Consider the following 22,710-nt stretch of genomic DNA (forward strand, 5'->3'; position numbering starts at 1 on the left):
TAATAAGAATTAAAAAGAAATAAAGAAAATAACAACAATGATAACACAAACACTAATAATATTAGTCATCACATTAAAAAAAACAATACTACCACTATTATAAGTATATTACCATATTATTATTTTTATGATATTTATAATTAATTCAAAAACAATAATTGTATAGACTGTATCTAAAGAGTCAAAACATGTTTTTTAAAAAATCATAATTGAGCTGTATATGCCTCCTATACGAGAGAAAAGATGCTCATGACTAGCTGCAGATCATGCATCCAGGATTGTGTGATAGAAGAGGAGACAAATCTCCCATTCCCCAAATATAAACAATGAATTAAATAAAAAGTTGTTCCTGTGTGTCCGTGTTTAGACTGACAGACTTCACTTCCATCAGCGATCAAGCGTACAGTAGACTGCTGTGTGTTTGTGGGGTTAGAGTGCAGGTATAGAACTTCCAAGTTCCCTGAATCTGTGTGTGCCACTCTGCATGTACAGAGTGCATGTTGATGTGCATCACTGTCTGAGTGGGCATCTGCGTGTGTGTATTAATGTGTGTGTGACAGCTTGAGGGATGCTAATATTTGTTGTGGTTCTTTGGTCAAACACTTGAGAGGAGTTGTTGGCGTTCTGACTTCAGAGCAGCTCGGCAGACGTGTTGAGAATATGCGCCATGATAAGAGAACAGGAGGAGACTCACATTCTTTTTACACACACACACACACACACACACACACACACACACACACACACACACACACACACACACACACACACACACACACACACACACACACACACACACACACACACACACACACACACAGTTGGGCTTGTTTTCGAAACCTTCCTGCCTTTCTTTGTTTGTTTCACACACAGACACATACTCAAGATACCCTCACCCTCTTTTGCAGTCCGTCTTTCTCTCTACACCACACACACACACACACACACACACACACACACACACACACACACACACACACACACACACACACACACACACACACACACACACACACACACACACACACACACACACACACACACACACATAACCTCTGCTGTAATGAGAAGTAACATGATTCGGGAGGGGATACTGATTATGTCAGCGATGCTTGGAGGTGTAACAACGGGTGAAGGGTGTGTGTGTGTGTGTGTGAGTAACACCGCCTGGCAGAGACTGACAGAGTGTGTAATGATTCTCATTCACCTGAACAGCAGTACACATTAGTAAATGGAAAAAGGGCTTCGGGGTGAGTTTGTGCATGTGTATGAGGGAGAGAGAGAGAGAGAGAGAAGGGAGGGGATTCATGATGGAGGACAGAGGCAGAGAGGTGAGGGAGTCAGAAAAGTGAGGGGAAAGGAAAAAAAATTGGTAAGGAAGCAATAGGACAGATGCAAAAATAATAAAGTGAATAGATTAAGTTCAGAGGAAGACAGAGAAAGAGAGAGATCAAAAGAGAGAAGGGGAGACAGCTGTCAGTGAGACAAAGGGGGCAGTAGGGGAGAAGAAAAATGAGAAAGGAGACAACTAGACACCATAAGATAAAAGAAAAATAGAGAGGATGAGGAGAGCCGCAGCAAGAGTGTTCAGAGGGAGAAAAGGACGAACATTGAGCAGACTTTCACCTGGACGGCTGTATTTAAGCCTGGGATTAATCACTTCAACCAGTGCAATTCAGTAGCTCAATTACACACCAACAGCTATGTGTGTACCTGTGTGTGCTTTTGTGACACATCTTCAAAACAAATCTCTTATTTTGATATCAACAAACAAGTACAAAAGGGTTAAAGGGGCCCTAGTTTGATCTTTTTCAGGTGTATATAAGTACAGTTCCTCTACTGTGACATGTCTCCATGCTTTAATGTTCAAAAAGCTCTTTATTTTTCTCATACTGCCTGTGCTGCAGCACCTTTTTTCACCCTCTGTCTGAAACCAGAGTCTGCTCTGATTGGTGAGCTGGCCAGGTGTTTTGTGATTGGTCTACCACTTAGAGAAGTCCCGCCCCTTCACCTATCACGTAGAATGTGTTGGAGCGCTAGTTAATAGAAGCGTGAGTGCTACATAGTGAAGTCTTACTTAACCCATTTAAGCTGGGAAAGCGGATGCGTCATTTTCTGGTACAAGAGCTCTGTGGTATTTTTTTGCATTAATTATCGGACTCTTAGTCAATGAAATGCATCAGAATATGAATGTGGCATTGTTTGGATTTTTTTCGAGCAATCATGGCAGACTTAGTGTACTGCAGAGGGAATTCGGAAGTTAGTGAAGGTAGTGATATTGACGATCTGCACAGCGCTGATGACATTATTGCTGACGACTTTAAACCCGTCGAACCAATCGACCGGGATTTATGGTTAAGACATATGTTTGAAGACGGCGACAATGATGACCATGAGTTCGAAGGTTTTGAAACCGAGTGGAGGACGGAGATTTACCACCACTCTAATCCACAAAGTTTTTCAACCGCACCCCAGGAGTGAAAGTCGATTTACCTGCAGAGGCCACTCATGAAAGCCACAGCTGTAAGCTCTGAAATACTTTTTGAATTTTGTTTCTATCTAATACAGAGGCTGAGAAATCAAATATTTAGTAGGCATTGACACAATTGCTGAATTTCCAGAAAAAAACTTTTGTAGGGGTTTTAGGGGGTTCTTCTCAAATCGCCCGTAGGTTTTACAGGCATCTTTTCCAGGCGTTTTAGGCCTAAATGGGTTAATGGAAGTATAAAAAGGAGTCCAATGGAGGAGTTTGAACAAGGGGGGGAGTGTGTGGGAAAGAAATTCCCTTTTGGGGGAAAGGTAAAACCCCCAAAAGCAAAATTAAAAAATGATATCCTCCTCTAATATTGAGTCAAAATAATCACAATAAGTTTGAACTTCAAAATCTTGCAGCCCTAGTTTACTGTTGATACAACTTAGAAAGTAAACTTATTTAGAGGCGGATAAAGACAATTACACTAACAAAGAACTGAGAAAATAAAGTTGAGTAGGGATGAGAAGAAGGGGACACACAGACAGAGACGGACCGTTTCTCAAACTCTGACACATTTCTCATATTTTATTTATAAGTTACTTCTTGCGACCCGTCAGTTTTTAGCTTCAATCAGCTTCTCTTGGGGAGAGCAAAAGTGCAGGACTTCGCTCGAGCAGGCAATACAACATTGTGAATATCTGTATTTGAGAAGACACATTGTTTTTGACAGAAACTTAGAGGGGGGGAAGGAAATCAAAACGCTGCGGGGTTAAATGACTTAAAAACAATAGACTGCCTGTATGAGAGAAATACATGGTATCCAATAGAAAAAAAACACTTAGATTTTTTCTGACTTTTTTTGCACAGTATTCCCAGTGATGGAAAAAATAAGCTGTATGAAAAAAAAAAATCAATGAACAAATCAATGAAAATAACTAATGCACACGTTAGATGGCCTCTGAATGTTGTATAAAATAAATATGTTCAGACTTCATCTTGTTCTGTCTGACTGCTCAACAGAAAAGGAATTTTCTTTATGTCTCTTTAATCATAATAACAGCACGAAGGTTACTGGTGATTGGCATTTATAAAGATTAACTTCCAAATCCATCTCAGGTAACTCAAACTCTCTGAATATGAATACTGTCTCTCAGTTATTTCACTTGATTTAACATTTAAGGAATAAATGTACTTTCTAAGTTAGCCAAGTATTTAATGTACACATTGAGTATAAATAAAAGGCTAGGCTAGGGAAAGAATCCTTAAAGATGTTGTTATCCAGATGTTGTCCATATTACCCTGCAGTCTTAACTCATCTTTATGGTTTGAAAAACTGTTTGTCATTTTGACCGTGGTTTATTACGATTCAATATCCAAGATAACAAAACCTGAACCAAAAAACAAACAAACAAACAAACAAAGCACATGACCACACACTTCAACAACACACTCTTCCTTATTCTTGACAACAGAAAAACCAAGACATATACACACACACACACACACACACACACACACACACACACACACACACACACACACACACACACACACACACACACACACACACACAGGCACAAGCACACATGTCCCCCTTCACACATATGTAAATGCCTGCCAATAAATCTGTTTATTTTGAAGGCATGCTTCTGTTGAATTATAAATGACCATATGGGAAGGTTGAGAACTGAGGGCTGAGAAGGAGAAGACAAAGAAGAAGGGAAGAGCGGAGGAAAAAGGGGGTGAGGGGGGAGGAAATAGAAGCACACAGATGCTTGTAATGAGGAAACACTGCTGCGCTTTGCCTCAACCCATATACTGTCAGAGGTAATCAGACAAGAGCAATGGATGGATCGGGAGGAGAGGGGAGAAGAGGAGAGGAAAAGTGAGAAAAAGCTAAGAAAAATAGAAGGGAGATGCTTGGGGGTAAAGGGTACTGTAAGAGAAGAGAGTTTTTAAAAGAAAAGGTGAAAAGAATGATTGGAAATTCAAGTAAGATACTGACAATTCAATACATAATTCATTTGATAAACACAGAAAATAGAAAGAATGACATGAGAAAATACGAAAACATAAAGGGGGAACAGATGGAGCAGATACAAATCAAAAAAGAAAAGTGGGAAGGTGAGAAAAAGAGGGAGGAGAGTAGGTGACAGAAGGGTAAGAGATGAAAAAGTGTAAGGGAGCGAAGGAGTAGATTACAGTTGAAGAAAGAGAAGCGGAGAAAAGGAGGAAGAGACGTTAAAGTTGGGAGTGGAAAAGGGAGAGGAGGAGAGGCTTTAAGGGGACAGGGGGACAGGAAGCTGCTAGATTAACATTTGGTCTGTGCGCTGAAGGGATTTCAAACATGGCATCAGCCGTTTGTGTTTGGCAGATGGCCGGAGGACGGGTGTGTTAACACTTCAACTCAAATCAGCCCCTTCCCAACTACACTGAGAGACAGAGAGGGAGGAAGTGAGGAATTGTGTGTTGGTGTGTGACAGGGAAGTCAAATGTCCTCACAAGGAGAGGAAGATTATCACTGCTGCCTCTGAGGGGATTGTTATGGTCAGATTTGGAGTGTTGGTTTAAGTCTCACAAAGCCAGAGCACAAGTTCATCTCCCCTCGTTGTGATCTGCAGAGGCTGCTTGAGTATGTGCTTGGGTTAGAGGGTGTTCCCCTGAAGGGACAGGATCGGACTTTAAGCAGGGTATGATCCTCTTCTTACAGTAGAATCAAACATTTACCCACTGGCGCTTATGGTGCAGCCACTCATTTTGATTGGAAAAGTGTTGGATGTACAGGAAACATGACATTCCTTATACAAAATGTCCTTCAAACTGGTAGAGCCGGGAAAGTAACACTTTTCAGATTAACATAATTTTTCAAGAACAACTTAAAAGCAGTGACAATTTTGCAAAGTGATCATTAATGTATGTGTGTGTTCTGTTAAAACCAGGTTCTATCTAGTAGAAATCGAATACAAATGTGGTATGATTTCATGGTTTGAACCGAAGCTTCACATTTTAACTTTTGATCCCGTCATTCAGGAGGAAAGATACAAAGGGAAGGGTCCAAATTAACACTATGTTACTCCCTACGTGTCACTCAAATTCAATTAAATGACATGTTTTTTAGCTGACACTTTTGTCAAAAGCAACTCACACACACACAGACATGCATACATGCCTTTGGGGGTAATTTGGGGTGTGTTTGCTCTAGGGTTGCACAACAACACTTGAGGACTGAATCACTAACCCTCTGATTGATAGGCGCCCATACCCCAGTCATTTTCCAAAGGGATATAATACAGCTAAAATTAGGAGACCACTGCAGCATTATCAGTTTCTCTGGTTTCATTATTTATAGGTTTGTTTTTGAGTTAAATTATTTATTTTTATTGTATTCTATAAACTACTGACAACATTTCTCTGTGTTGGAATTCAACAGACACTGGAATGGCTGCCATACATGTAGAGATAAAAACGTAAGAACAATTTGGAGTGGTCTGTGCCATTTGAGCTCTGTGAGATTAAATAGTAAATTCATGAGTTTACGAAGCAGTCACATTATCATTTAAAACTATACTTTAAGGCATCATCCAGCTGTGTGGCCCGATTGATGCCCAGTGGAAGTTTAGCAAAAAAAATTGCATGTGAAAAGGCTACGTTCAAAAACGACATACTGATGTCTGTTTTATGTAAATTATGTTAATAGAGTCCATGGTGTCTTGGAATATATGGTCCTAATGACACTTTTTTAAAGCAATGAATCAGGATACATTTCCTTCCTCACTGCCAGTGTTTACAACTCCTTTGTAAATATTGTTTAGGAGTGATGCTATATAAATCCACCATTGCAATGATTCCACATTTCCATTTCCAGCACAGTGTGCATTGGAGACATTGTGTCCTTGCTTGAGGCAGTTTGTTCTGAGATTATTGCTCTCAAGCTCAAACACAGAAGACAAATCCACACTTAGAAAAAGGGGAATTAGAGTTCAACCTGAATGAAGAATAAAGACCCTTTAACCCATATTTAAAGTTTTAGCCGTAGCCAAGCGCCCTGCCACTCTCACCACATTTCCTTGTTCTAATCAAGACACGACAAAAATGTTCCCCCAGGGACCCTTTAAAACATTTTCTCTAGAAAATGAGCGTTTGTACAATCACAGCAAGCAAGACAGACAGTTTCCATTACCAGGCCCTTGTAATTAAAGGATTTGTACTAATAGCAAATTTATCATAATTCCTGTTGGTTATCAAGTCCTTGACAGGCTATTTCATTTCAGAGCAATGTTTCATTTTAAAGCCTTCAGGTTAGTGTAGTGTCTTTGCCTTGACATCTAAACCCTCATAATGAGACATGTGCACGGAGCGGTACATGCACACACACACACACACACACACACACACACACACACACACACACACACACACACACACATGAACTGCAAAACGAGAGCAGTCCTCTGGACTGTGCTAGTCATGTATGTGCTTGTGGGTCTAATGGCCCACACGCTCATTTAATAAAACTTCAACCTAAGAATCTGCTCCTAGTAAAGGCCAGAGGTGGCCTCATCCAATATCAAGCACACACATATTATTGGTAACAAAATCATAGCAATCACCGGCGCCATATTCACATGCAAATTCACACTCTAATGGCCAAACACTCATGCTAGCAGCAGGCTACGTCTGAACATCATTACTACAGCCTGTCTGGCCTTAATGAAGCTTAACTTGTGAAAACATTCCTTGAATAAAAAAAAGGCTGCACGCTTTGATCATCACCTTGACTTGAAATATATATTCCCACTGCAAAAATAATTACTTTTGCAACAGTATTTTCCTGTAGTGTGAGTACACTCTGATATAGCTTCTAGAGTAAATGAAGTACCTTTCTGCTATTTTCTATTAAACACATGCTTTGAATGAAAATATATCACTGAGTCATCCTTCTGACACGTCTAGTGAATTGGTCCCGCCAAAACCATGTTCTACTGGCATCTGGCTCTCAGCAGGTGGTAACGTCCATCAGTAGGATGCACCCCGAGCTGGAGGGAGTCAGACAGTGACTCTGTGAAGGACACTTCAGGGCAGATGCTTGCCTGTGTCCTCCAGCTGAAGGACAGACTCTTGTTTGATTAAAACTCAATCACGATCTTACTTTACCAAACGGCTAACACGTGAAAACCAACAATGACAAAGGAAACAACCCAAACCAAGGTTCAATCAGTCAGGACCCTTAACAGAGAAAGTTCTCTGTATTTAATAAACATCTAATTGAGTTAAATGATATAAAACCAAACCAAACCCAACCGAACCCAGACCAAACTTAAACCAGACCTAACTTAATTCAAACTGAGCTAAAGGACCATAGCCATATTTAGCAAAGAGAACTCCATAGTCCGTCCATCTCATTGCAGTACTCACAAGCGATGATGTTGCCATAGCGATTCTTGTTGCGGTTCTCGTCCTTCTTGGCCGTCTCCCAGGGCGCCGTCTGTCCCTCCGCCAGGGCCTGGACATACACATGAACACATGCACAATAGATCCATGTTGAGGTATGTAGATACACAAATATGCATGCACATATGGCATGATGCCCAGAGCTTGTACACTGTCACGTGGGCCGGCAGAAGATACAACAGTAACATGAATATTAATGCAGAGACTACTGACTCTTTGCCACTTAGGGCAGTAAGGGTTTAAAACGGCTGAAACACAACACAAGTTTTCACAAGAAGGCAAAGCTAACATCAATTACCTTTTGATTCAACTTTAAAAAAGGAACAAATATATTATAATTTAATATGAAGGCCTTTCTATTATTTTACACAAATATAAAGAAAATCCCAACACTCACTAAAGACATTTCACAATAATTGGTAAAGGAACATGATGTAACAATAATAATACTGCAGAAAAGCACCTTGCAAATGGTATTCTTCTCTATTAAAAACACAATTGTTTCTCCTAAAGAATAGTAACTTTATCAGCTATATTTTTCAATGATTATGAAAATAATGTTTCAAAAATATTCTTTCCATCTATTATTGCTAAACAATATGGCAATATTCTATGTTTTTTTTGGCTATTTTTTTTAGAAATTGTGCAGCCCAAATATAAAAAACATTATTTGATAGTTGTTGTGATTCCACATTGTATTTGAAATTATCAAATGCTTTTTTTGTCTTTCTACTTGTGGTAGCTGTATGGAACAATTGCATCATTCAAAGTGAGAAAGTGAGACAGATCAATCCAGAGATAACATTTAAATAAAGACTTTTGTTTGAAATAACATTTCTAAGGATTCAAATGTTTATAAAGTGGAACTTAGTATTTAGGCCTATTACAGTATGTGAGAGCATCATGAAGGGCCTTTGCAACTGGTGTAATATGATATAGAAGTATATAAAAGCAGTGCTGCTCATCTTTAATGTGTTAATGTCAGACCTTTTAACTAGCATGTGAACACAGCAGAAGTTATGGCAAGAAATATCTCAGAAATCCCAGCTCTATTAATCTTAATCAGGTACTTTTTATTATGTTTTAGCCAGGTAATTTTCCGCTGAATTTCTGCCAACTGGCGACGCCAATCAAGATCAAACTCATTGGCAAGTGTAGGTCTTACACTGAATTAAGATGCTACCAGCAGTGAGGGGTACATTCACAGTGGAGGCAGCACAAAATGAGAACGTGCAGATAAAGACTGCGGGGGGTGTGAAAACAAAAAAAGTTGTGGAATGGTCTTTTTTTTTGTTGGCGGGGAGTAGACAGATTGTCCTTTTCTCCCTGCTGGGATGCTGGTCCAGACACAGCAAGGACAAAAAGTGTGTGATGATGTGTAACTATGTACTTAATGTGTGAAGAACACACATCCACTACATGTTTGTATGAATTCCTTCATCTATGGAGTATGACTGTGCATGTCCCATATGTGTCCTCATAATGTGTGTGTGTGAGTGTGTGTGTGTGTGTGTGTGTGTGTGTGTGTGTGTGTGTGTGTGTGTGTGTGTGTGTGTGTGTGTGTGTGTGTGTGTGTGTTTGCGTGCATGTGTGTGTGTTTGATGTATGATCACTTTCAAGCTTTTACTAAGCAACCAAACCCCAACTCACAAAGGTCACGATATGGACACCGGTCTATTTTAGAACAATCGTTATAAGACAGACACAAACACACACACACGTGCACGCACACATGCATGCACGCGCGCGCACACACACACACACACACACACACACACACACACACACACACTGTACAAATGCACTGTGACAGACACCTAAACTTATCACTCTATCAAGCAGAAAATGGGTTCTTTTAAAGTGGCATATGGGCCTCGGAGACTGTGTGTGTAGCTTGTGTGTCTGTGTGTGATGTTTGTGTTGCATGCACTGAAACATATCTTAGGTAGGAGCATTCTGTAGGAGGGTTATGCAAGTGTGTGTGTGTGTGTGTGTGTGTGTGTGTGTGTGTGTGAGTATGTGTGTGCGTGTGTGTGTGTGTGTATGTGTGTGTGTGTGTGTGTGTGTGTGAGTGTCTGTGTGTGTGTGTGTGTGTGTTTGTCTGTTTGCATAAGGTGTGGGTTGGCTGCCCTTTTTTTCTAACCAAAACATGTCTTGATCACACTCCTCTCATGCAAATTTCATCATTGCTTTTCAGGATTATTAAGTTTATGTATTAAAAAAATAAGGTAGGAGGACAAGACACACAAACCGAACACACAGTAAAACACTCACAAACACGCACGCACACACACACACACACACATGCGCGCGCACACACACGCTTGCACGCATGCACGCACACACACACACACACACACACACACACACACACACACACACACACGCACACACAGCCTCGTTTTCATTAGTAAATGCTGACAATAACCAATGGACATACATTTCCTTGATCATATGAAAAGTGAAATTGTTGGGATATTCACCACAGCAGATAACCTGACCAACTGACCGGTCTTTATGCAGAATACTCTATTTAATTCAGAAGGTGTTTTCCCCAGTGGGGAGCGACCCTCTGACAGTGTGGCGGCTTTCACTGTTAGTGGGGTTAATGGGCTTCAACACTGGAGGTCACACACAGACTGCGACAAGAACACACCATATTGGGTGTGGTGGTGGACACACACACACAAATCACATTTGCTCTCCCCTGAAAAGTATCAGTGGGTATAAACCAAAATGACAGGAAGCAAATGAAAACAAAACGTACAGCATCACAGAGGGACAATTTCAACATGCGTGCAGAGCTGCTAATAGAAAATGTTCATTATTTTGAAAATGGGAGGCAGCGGGTGATAGAGAAACCAGACTTTTCCTGGTGTCTTTTTAAAGATTCATTTTCAGCGCCAGACACAAAGTAAATGAAGGAAGAGCAAAGGGAAGACAGGAATGATTTGATTAACGAGGACACATGAATAAAAGCGAGGGAATGAGAATTTGGAAGGAAAATGATCCCATGGAAGAATGCGTATAGAAAAGAATGATTGTAGAAACATCTGCTTTTGATGAACTGCTCCGAACACACAGTCAGGACCGGCAGAGAGAGGAAGAAAGACAGCAGGAGTGTGGGAGACAGTATTAAGGACGTCTGACAAATACCAAGACATGACATGGGATGAACAGAAGATTAGGAAACTGGAAAAGACGGAGAGAGTAAAGGCTAAATCAAAGGATGATTTAAGCTGAGCAAAGATTGAACAGGACATGGAAATTGGGGGAGAGAACCAACTTGATCAGAAGGGAAATTACGAAAAAGAAGAAACTTGGGAAAAAATGAGAGAAAAGACAAAAAAAGGGTGCAGGAATAAGTCCCTCAAAATGGGTTAGCATTTATCACATTTTTGGATATGTGTTTTTGGTTAGATGCTTCAAATTAGATATGTGGTTAACACAAGTTTAAGAGTTTCGCTACAACAAAAAATAGGTCAGTGAACAGGTCTGAAGCTTAAATGTGTCTTTAACAAGTGACTAAATGCCACTAGAATCATCACGTCAAACATTAGCTACCTTTAGCTTAGGGTTGGTGATTTTTTTTATTTAGCCTAAAGATAGCTTTTTACCTCTGGTGATTGCACTTAAACTTGAGTTATTATAAAAACATTGGTTATATGTGTAGATTATTCTGCTGATAAAACATTCACCCAACATATTATTGTCTGCCCACTCTGTAAATTAATAAAAAAATCCTATTCTCTTTTGTCGAAGGAGCCCTGTGATGCTAACTTAGGTTTGTAGAAGCAAAGTCTGTAAAGACTTGGTTTCGGAACTGGAAGGTCACTGGTTCAAGACCCGTAAAGACCAATTGCTACCGAGGTGTCCCTGAGCAAGGCACCGTTCCCTACAATGCTCCTCGGAAGCTTTACTTATGGCAGCCCACTGCTCCTAAAACTACGTCAACACTGCACCACTCTATGACAAAAATTGTAAAAGAAAGTGAGGAAGTTAGTTTTACTGTCCCTCTGTTTGTTTTGCTTATCATCAATATTGATGAGGTAAAGGATTAATAATTGATAAGGGTCTCCAGTTATAAAACCAAATCCAATCTCTCTCCTTCACACACACATACACACACGCTGAACAACTGGGAAGTGACAGCAGGGACGGAGAGGAAATATGGATGCAGCGTTTGCAAAATAAAGGAATCTAATTACCAAGCCAGATATGCCGTTTATGTTTTTAGATTTTCATATAATTTATTGAAGTGAACTGAAATTTGATCATTTGTGCCTCGGCAAAGTCAAAATCAATCTGCAGAAGAAAAAAAACTGCATTTTTGCATCACAGAGATGTGATGCAAAAATGCATCACGTCTCTTAGCAGCTGAGGCAGTTTTACTCCGTTTCCTATAATGATCATTTCTATGTGCAGTAAGGTTAGCAATTCAAATATATTTTCAGTCAAATCTGCTTTTTAATTTTGTTTTGACTTTGACTGCTGATGTCTATCCGATGTCATAAGGGCTGCAAGAGCCTATGATACAATCCAGATATTTGCTTTCGACTTTTTAACACCCACAAAGATCGAAAAAGACAATCCTATTCTCTTTGACTCACTATTTTACCAGCAGTTATATTTATACATTCAGGGATCACATAAACAGTTTAATAAACCTGTTATCTCTGCTGCAAACCTTTGACCTTCTTACTAACGGCTGCTTGTAATGTTGTCCATGTGAAGATGTTCTTGTTGTTCTCATTATAAGCCTCTTAGTGTGTGTGTGAGAGGGTGTGTGTGTCTATTCACCTCATATTCCTCCTTGAAACCGTAGCTCTGTCCACATTTCATCTGGGTGATGTGCTGCAGGAGGTCTGCAACTCGAATAGCAGGCTGAAACTGGCCCGCCTGGAACTGACCTGCAGGAAGAGAATCATATTGTAGAGAAAGAGAAAGAACAAACGTGTAAACAGGGGGAGGCATACAGTTACTATGTTCATGTGTGGCTAGATGGATACTTTATTGCAGTTCTGTTTAGTTTGCATGTTGTTAAATCACTGCTGAGTAACTTTTACTCAATCAATAAATAAGGTAAGTAGTGTATTGAGCTTTATCCAAAAATATGACAACACAGTATATTGTTTGGAATAGTCATAAATAAATCTTACTGACTTTTTAAACTAACTTGCTAGGCCGGTTGTTTTACCGGCAAACAAGTTTAGAACAACTTGTATCAGGCATGTAACAAAATCAATAAATAACCTAGAGGAAATCTGACTTAACTGACTTTCTGAAGTAGCTAGAGGTGTGTGTTTACTAGCTAACAAGCAGTTGCCAATAACTACACACACCATTAGCTATTTGTTGGCTAGTAAGTTTTCATGAAAACCATTTGCATTATCAATAACGTATAAGCATTATAACATTGGTCTGACTGACTGACTGACTGACTGACTGACTGACTGACTGACTGACAAACAAACAAACAAACATAGTGTTAAGGTTGTGTGCACGCACCGCTCTGGTAGGAGATCTCCACAGACTCACAGCCTCCGTAAGGAAAACTCTGAAGGGTCAGAGAGGGCTGGGCGAGCGACGCCTGGCTACTGTCTGTTAATAGAAAAAGAGAGAGTAAGATACGATAACAACAGACATCTCACATATAATAATCCCTCCAGCCACAATCAGTACTGCACACTCTGTGCACAATATGGAGACATGACAGGTGAGAAAGGTTCAGAGGGGTAAGAATACAAAATTAAGTTAAAGAAGAAAAACTACGGTCTGAAAATACTGAAGTAAAGGTTTGGAATTAAATATGTTACTAGAGGTACATGCAAGCAAAATGTACTTGAAGTAAAAGTATAAATATTCAGTATGGAGAATGGGTCATTTCAGCAATATATAATAATATACTACTTATTTTATTCAGTTTTTATCACTTGTTTTATCTTAATGCTATATATGTCCAAAAATGGCTATGAGATTAGATTCTGCATATCATGAGTTTTTATACCACGTGTTGAATACATTAATTTTGAGTATAAAATACAATATGTGAATCCAAAATATAGTCTTGAAGAAAGAAAAAGATTGCCTGCTAACGACAAGTGGTTAGTTAAATGAGTCATTTAACACCCTGGACCCTGATTGGTGGGCATGATGTTAGGACGGCTAATTGGAATATCTCTCCTCCAATTAAGAAACGGACAGATTGATTGAGAGGGACTGATCAAGGATTGTCAAGAGCTGAAACAGAGGATCCAAATCATTTTATGTGGAGGAAACTTGATGCAGAAACACAAATGCTCCACCACTCTCCTGAAGAGGAAGATGTACCAGCATGATTACTTTACTATAGGGATTATTTTTTTTTCCACCACTTGTCTTCTCTTTTGTATCTCAGTCAATCATGGGGAACTGGAATTATTTCAATACTTTGATGAACCCTAAGCCTAATTTTAGTTTTCCATAATAAGAGTTTTGTTGCTTTAAATAAATGTTATTTTGTTCGGTGCTGTTGCAGTATGGCTCCTGACAAACAGCCATCCCAGTTTGCTCACTGAAGTGTGTATGTGTGTTTCTCAGAAGGAATAGGGTTTGTAATATAATGCTGCATGACTCTATGTTTCTTAATGGAGCTATTTGCATGTTAATGATGGCTGTGGATTCATTAGTGCCGTTAAGTGGCTTCTCCATAAGCCAATATAAACACGGGCTTCCCTAAATGGATGAAGAATGAGCCGACCACACGGGTCACTCTGCTGCTGTGAGTGTCCTATTAAGTGTTTGAGAGAAATGACAAAGGGCTGAAAATTCTACATAATATATATATATACATATATATATAGTGTATTACTAGCTGAAGTCAAGATGTGTGAGAGGGTTGATAGAAGAGTAGAAGACAGAATGAATAAGTGGATCGAAGGGGAGAGGAAGGAAGCGAACAGAAGGAACATGAGAGGCAAAAAGAGGAAATCGGTGGAAAAAGTAGGACATAGACAAAAGGCAATAAAAAGGAGAGAAGAAAGGGTGAAGTAAAATAAGGATGTATAGAGGGCAAGAATGAGTCGGAATGAGTTAGCATTTTAACACTTCTAGTTCCCTCATGTTTTTGTTTTTTTTAACGTTGTTTTGGTTCGATGCCTAAAGTATAAGGTTAGCATAGGCTGAAGAGATGTTCAGGTATTGTCATACAACATAAGATATTTAAATAAACACCCCATGATAAATATATGTATTTTGACCCATTATATGAACAGCAATTGCAAATAACTGAATAAAAAAGACTACTTAATGTTATTACACAAACATTAGCAGCCTTTAGCTTAGTGGTATTGATACAGAGCCAAAAAATCCTAACGTAGTTATTTTATAGGCAAACATTAGATTTTTACTGACGCTTCAACTATTGTATATATGGTGATAATATGTCGAGATTTTCCTGCTTAACAAAACTTGTAACTTTTATAAAACTAGGTTTGCCAAAAACCTTATTCGTATATTCCAAAATGCTTTAGTCGAGTGTGCCCTTGTAATGCTAACGTCTAGGTTAGCTTACAATAATACATCATCGCTGCACCACACTATTAAGACGTGGAAGAAGCAAGGAAACATGGAATAAAGGGCAGATGAGAGAGAACGAAAGGTGGGACAGGAGACATATTTGAAGAGCAAAGCTGTACAAAATACAGGAGTAAAGAGTTGAGGAGAAAAAGAGAGGCGAGAAGAGTCAAGGACAAACTGTCCGTTCTCTGAAAGACAACCAGGGTGTACTTCACACTTCCCCTTCAAAATGTCTCCAAAATAGTTCATGTAACAATGAACTCCAGCCCTTCCATCCCGTTAATCTTTATAAACTCTTCCCGTCCTTCTTTAGTACTCAACCCTTACTTTTGATAAATACACTTTAACACAGGCTTCATCTCCGATCCTCTGAATATTCCAGGCATCTGCCTTCACGGTCGGAGGTGTGTGTTTTGTCATCGTTTGAATGTGTGAGTTCACACAGTTCGTTTATCCATTGATGTGAGGTGTGTGTGTGTGTGTTTGTGTGTGTGTGTGTGTGTGTGTGTGTGTGTGTGTGTGTGTGTGTGTGTGTGTGTGTGTGTGTGTGTGTGTGTGTGTGTGTGTGTGTGTGTGTGTGTGTGTGTGCAAGCACACTCCTGCACTTAAACAAGCATGTGCTTTTGCATGCCTATCTTTCAGTATTAGAAAATGTCTGTATGTGGGTGTGTGTACGTGTATGTGTGTCACCCCAAGGTCAAATATGCATTAAGTCAGGCATGAAATGGAGTCATAGCGGCAGCTCCACAACACTGACTATGATGAAGACATCTCAATGCTAATGGGGAGATTTATTGACCCCACATTCACAAGAGTGTGAGTGTGTATGTGTGTGTGTGTGTGTGTGTGTGTGTGTGTGTGTGTGTGTGTGTGTGTGTGTGTGTGTGTGTGTGTGTGTGTGTGTGTGTGTGTGTGTGTGTGTGTGTGTGTGTGTGTGTGTGTGTGTGTGTGTGTTTGATATATAGACATACGGAGAGCATTGAGTGTGTGTTTGATAAGAAAGATGCATTGATTTTAAGCGAGAGAAGAGAAATGTGTGTGTGTTGGACCTGTTTCCCACGTGTGTGTGAAGGCCGTTTCCACTGTCAATGCATGTTAATGCAGTCCTTCATGCTTGGCAGTGTGCTATATAAAGTTCCCTCCTCCCACTCTGTGACTTTATTAAGACGCAGTTATGGATGACTTGGCTCAGAGTATCACTGCGTTTATTCCTAACTCCCTCGCCTCAAACGTCTGTACCTGTGTTTCGTTATTTATTTTTTTACTTTTAAGTCTTCTACAGGTGTAGGTTAATCTTTCTCCGGAAGCTTTGTTTACTTCTTTGCCTAACTTTGCGTGATTTATATAACTATAATGCTGCATCTGCTTGTTTATGGCAGGGGCTGCATTCAATTCAGTTTTATTTACTTTTACATAAAGTGGTGCAGGAAGGAGTCCCAAAACTCGGAAGTGAGTCAGCATTTTACCCCTGAAATAAGATCTGTAGTTAACACAAGCTGAAGAGATGTTTACGTTTTGTTCTACGACATCAGTAAACACCCCCACAGGTGAATGTCTGAAACTTTATTGAGTCAACAAAACAATGGCTAAACAAGGCTGCTAAACATCATCATGTCACATGTTAGCCGCCTTTAGCTTAGCATTGTCCACATGTTGTTTTTGTATAGCCCATAGCTTTTTACTTCTGCTAACTGATTTACGCTTGAACTTCCATTAAAGTGTTGAACATGGCCGTCGTATAGCTCAGTGGGTCGAAGCAGGCGGCCATATACTGGGGTTTGATCCCCATGCCAGGTTCAAATCCGGCCTGAGTCCCTTTGCGAAATGTTTTTTTTAAAAAGTGTTGAACATATGTGGAGATTAACCAACTGAACAAAGATTGTAATGTGTGTAATGTGTTTGCCGCAGATTGTATTTTCGGCACAATTCAAAATTCCAATGGAGAAATCCCTTTGCTTTTTGTCGAGGGAGTCCTTGAGATTCTAACTGCTGGGCTGCCTACGAAACTAAGTCAACTCTGCAACACTCCATCCAGGATCATATTTTCCGTATACGGCTGTAGATTTTTTTTTTTTTTTAGTAACGCTGTGGACGATCACTGTGTTCAGAATATTATTGCACATGATTTAAATGGACAACTGCCAGCTAACTAGAAGCTTTCTCTGCAGTCATTGCATAATTCAATGCAATTCACCCATTTCCTTTACACCCCCCAACTAGTAATCACTGTTAAACCCAATCATAGCAAAGAAATGACTCCATTACAGAAGCAACTGTCCTTATAGATGATAATCATTTCCATACCCTGTTCTTACTCATTAGCCAGCACTCACACACACAGTAATTACATCAGGAACAATCAAACAATAATTGAATCTGAAGTTGAAATGACGTTAAACACTAAACACTACACACTGACAATATAGCCGTTATCATCTACACCCTTGGATAAGAGCAGTAATAATCCAATACTGTCTATTTAGTTTAACCAAGGAAATCTACTGTGCTGTGTAGGGTAAATAATGCAACAGCCTTTATATTTCACTCAATGCCAACATGTCAACTGTTTTATCTTACTATAACAAAACATTACACACACATTACTTTCACAACTGGACTATGCAACTCCAACAAATGTCCATCCATCTTGAGGAAATTATTGTTTGAACCACCTAAGGTCTACGTGAATTTAAACAATTTCTCAAAGGGGCCCTATTGTGCATTTTGAAGTTTTCCTTTTCCTGAAGTGTGCTTAATAGGTTTTGGTGCATGTAAATGGTCTGCAAAGGCTAAAATCCCAAAGTTCATGCCAGAGGGAGTTGACATAAGGACATCACTACATAACATTGCACCTCCCTTGGCTAGCGCTCCAACATATTGTACGTGATAGGCTAAAGGGCAGGGCATCTCTAAGTGGTTGACCAATCACAACAGAGCTGGCCAGCTAACTAATCAGAGCAGACTGGGCTCTGATTTCAGACAGAGGGTGAAAAGAGGTGCTGCAGCACAGGCAGTATGAGAAAAATAAAGAGCTTTCGAACATTAAAGCATGGAGAAATGTCACAGTAGAGACACTAAATAGAAATATGAACCTTAGAAACTAGCATACTACGGTGCCTTTCAAATGAAAAAAATGACATTCTTTAAACCCTTTTGAAATTAAATATTAAGTGCTGGTTGACATAAGTTTCTGAAGAGATGTATTTTGTTTCGTAAAGTTGGAATAAAAGTGGCTGTTGAGTTCCTCTCTGTCTTTCTTCCTGTCTTTCTCTGCAGAACAGGGTCAGGTTCAACTTCATTTTATTTTTGCTGCAAAGTCGGGCCGGTGTGGATGAAAAATCACTCTGATATTTGAAACATATTAAAGTCAGGTAGTGGAACAGTGAGCCGCTAGAATAAAGTATGGAAACTAAAAGTGTAACTGAGCTGCTGTCCAATGTAGACAGAAAGTAGTAGACATAAAAGTAGACTGTACAAAGTTGAGAAAACTATCCTTGATCCAAGCTAGGGGTTTAATTCACCAAATGAATCATTTGATATAAAAATGTATATACTTGAGATTATCAGTTTATTTTTTTATTTTTTTCAATCTTGGTTTCTAATACAATGCAACGTACTAGCTTTGCTGAGGATAATAGGCAATAACATATGGGCACCATTTTATGAGGTGTTGTTCTCAAACTCAATGTGCCCATCAACTGTTAATGGGTTATTCCTTCAAATATAAAAGGTTAAATATATGTGTCAATGTTTTATGCCAGGTGCATGTGTTATAGTCAATGTAAGCATTCTTAGCTTAGCTGTTAGCTTCTAAATTGTTACAGATATCTAAACACTTTTAAAAAAAATGTAGATCTCTGAAGGAGGGCTGATGGCATATCAACAAAGGAGAGGAGAATATAGCATAAGAAAGAATAGAGAACAGGAAGTTAGAAATAAATTGAGCTTGTGTAAAAAAGAGAAATATTTTCAACACAGAGATAAACACAGCGTACTTAATGTTTAGCATTTGATGAGATGGAATGAAAACCAAGACCGGAGGATGTCTGATGCAAAGAAAAGCCAGAGAAAAAGAGAAAAGCTATAAATGTATGAGGAGACAGAGAGGCAGCAGAAAATATATCTGGACTGCAGTTCACAGGGATCAATTGGTCTAGACATTATCCCAGCGCTAACCTCAATCTCACCTCCCTTCTTCTGACATAAGGACACACAACACTGACTCAGAAGTGTGTGTAGCGTGGTCTGCACGTTTAATAACTATAAGTGTGTGGGTAAAAAGCCACTTCCTTTGAGGCACCAGAGTTTAACAGAGATCTCAACAGAGTGTGTGTGGGAGGCTGTTTGTATGTGAGTTACATACACAGCGATCTGAAAAGTCACACAGCAGCCGCACACAGATCTGCTTCTTATTTAACAAAAATTTAGTTTTATCTTGGAAATCAAGACTAGAGGGAAAAATGGACTGGTGGAAGGACATTTCTATTTGTTTATCTTTACTTCTGAGGATCCTAAATAGTGAAACTTTTTTTAGCCACCAGCTGCTCATATACAGTAAGTATAGGCGTCTGCTGCCTGTGGATGAACTATTTGAGATGTGAGGTATTAAAGTAGAGCAACATATTATACAACATGTGTTTGTACAGTACCAAATAAAGCAACATGTATTCAAGCTTACATTTGGCCAGTTTATACACTTCCTGTCCTATATTCTGGCCCGAATCACAATTGTGAATATTACCATGCTTCTTTTTTTTTTCTTAAATATTCGATTCTGATTAGTCAATTTGGACATTTCAGGGTTGTTAATTCTTGCTAACAGACCACTGCTAAGCATAACTTGACCTTTAACTAAGGAGCATCAAGGGACTAAGTGCAGTTTACAAAATACATCAGTTTTCTTTAACAGCTACAGAAAACCTTCATCAGTGCTGCCATCATTTTAAATGACGTAACTGTGTCCGCAGTTCCAGCCATCAGTACAAAGTGGTATTTATTTCTAATCGGAAGGAATGCGTTAGTTTATTTAGTATGTGGCTCTGTAATAAGCTGGATTTTTTCAATAATGACCGCCTCGTTGCACATCACTTAAATAATAGCCAATTTGCAACATCACATAAAGCTGTTGCAATGGCACCCCAGAGAGGATTTTCAAATTAAGAGTTCTTAAAATGCTATTATTTAAACTGTTTCTAGTGTCAGTATTTATATTGATGTTGATATGAAACTTGGAAATAAAAATAGAAATTAAATTTGGGCAATAGTGTGTTTCTTTCCTCAACAATTGTATGTGAAATCTTTACATACAGCTACTAGTAAAGGTAAACGTAAGGAAAGCAACCACAAAAGGGTTAAGAACATATGTCATACCGTCAGACAGGCGATGCAAAGGGACACCTCAAAGGAAGTGGGAGTGAGAGACCACTAGACGTGAATATAAGCTTTATAAGAAGTGGCTTGAAAAGAGCACAGCTGCTCAATCTTCCCTGAGCATGTAAAGGTTACAAATCACTATCTCTCAAACATGCTTTCACCTTCAATTACCTAGCACTGTCACATTATGACCAAACAAAATGACTACCATTAGCAATAATCGCCTTACATGCAGCCTGATGCTAAGCTGAACTAGGCTGGAGGAAAATAATTGCCCTTCAGTAATGCTTTAGAAAAACCATTTCCAATACTCTGGGTAGAAATGATGAGCTTTCTACACAGGATGTGATTCTGGACCAGTGTCCACTTCCACTGTGGCAGCACGGTTGTCGTTGTTGCAGTGTTTTGAGAGCAGTGCATCTTCAAAATACCTGACAAAAGACACATCATTGAGGTCTGCTGGCATGAATTTAATCTGTTCCTTCAGTACAATATGCATTGAAAAATAAAGGGTGCTTCACTTTGTATACTGTGTATTGACATTGGCCCGCTGCACATTCTTTCACTCCTCGTTCTCTTTATCCATAACTACAATCATTCCCCTTTCTCTAAATATCCCAACAATTAATCCTTTGTTGCTGATTGCTTCTGACCACTAGCAAACATTTTTTTCTCAACACATTCAGCACATGAATGCCTATTCTCTAAATATATCTTTGGCGTTTTATTTTAAACATTACTCACATCAGGGCTGAGGGGGGGAACTTTAAAAAATGTATTCTGCTTATTCAAAGAAAAACCTGCCTTTCATTAAGCATATTCAGGCAGAAACACCTGAACATATACTACACGTTAAAAGGCAGAAATAAAATCTGAGCTGACAGAAAATGCTCAAACACACAATTGTATGAACATATAGGTTCGCCTGCTGAATTAAAAACGGAACTAAAGAACCAAAGAAAGTGAATATATATGTACTAGGCATATAGATTCACACTTAAAGTATTAGCCTACCGATCGAACAGCTGACCGAGAACAAATCAAATCTTAACCTTTACAACAAACATTTTATGCTCTTTTTAGTTTTTTTTAGGAACACTGTAATCCTGCTAGTTATCCCCAATGTTTTGAAATGTGACTGTGATCCGATTGCATATTGTTTAATGTAACTGTAAGGGAATACATTTACTTTTTTGTACATGATCATGTTAAGTGTAATCTGTCACTCCCAAAAGCTGTTCTCCTTTTATTTGGAAAAAGTCAGAGAAAGCTAGTTTTTTTCAAACACATAAAATACAAGGCTTCTTCTTTACAGTGTCCACGTCATTTCCACATTACGTATTAAAGCCTATGGACACAATGGGAGAACCACTTCCCAACTTAGGAAGCCGAGGTCCACTTCAAGGCACCATTAATGGATGTTTCCACATTCTACTTCCTAGATGTTTGTTTGGTAATCATATAGATATATTGTGCTTGGCCTCAGCACATCTTCTATGCAACATCCATCCAAATCAAAATATTGAAGCAGTACATCACCAAAAACCAGATGATTCTGTGAAGTCTCATCATTTCCAAAAATTGTGTCTCCACCAAAGCCTTTGCTTCTTAATCCATTATTTATGGATTAGAAGGGATATGGTCTAATGTGCCTAATCTTTGTTGTTTTGAAAGCCCTTGAAAAGGCAAACAGGAATTTGCAAGGGGATTTCAGTTTTGCATCTAGCTTTTTCTTTGGTATCCAAGGTTCCCGGGACGCCTTTGCATGGCTCTGTGATTCTAACAGTGTATTTGTTCAACTGTGTGTACCTAATTAACCAGGAAAAGCTCCTGATTCATGGAAAAACATGACTTCT

The 22,710-nt window shown here is 39.2% G+C and overlaps 1 protein-coding gene across 1 annotated transcript in view; it reads right to left on the reverse strand.

Annotated features, from left to right (window-relative positions):
* The window catches only part of ptprt (protein tyrosine phosphatase receptor type T), a 293,754-nt gene that overhangs the window by 36,797 nt on the left and 234,247 nt on the right, over positions 1-22,710 (reverse strand). Inside the window, exons 22-24 of the mRNA XM_063910759.1 lie at positions 13,433-13,525; positions 12,725-12,834; positions 7,889-7,976 (exon numbers count right to left, since the gene is read on the reverse strand). Of these exons, the coding sequence (XP_063766829.1) occupies positions 7,889-7,976; positions 12,725-12,834; positions 13,433-13,525 (291 nt within the window). The remainder of the gene's footprint in view (positions 1-7,888; positions 7,977-12,724; positions 12,835-13,432; positions 13,526-22,710) is intronic.

This window comes from Eleginops maclovinus, chromosome 20 (genome assembly GCF_036324505.1).
Source record: "Eleginops maclovinus isolate JMC-PN-2008 ecotype Puerto Natales chromosome 20, JC_Emac_rtc_rv5, whole genome shotgun sequence".
NCBI classification, from domain to species: domain Eukaryota; kingdom Metazoa; phylum Chordata; class Actinopteri; order Perciformes; family Eleginopidae; genus Eleginops; species Eleginops maclovinus.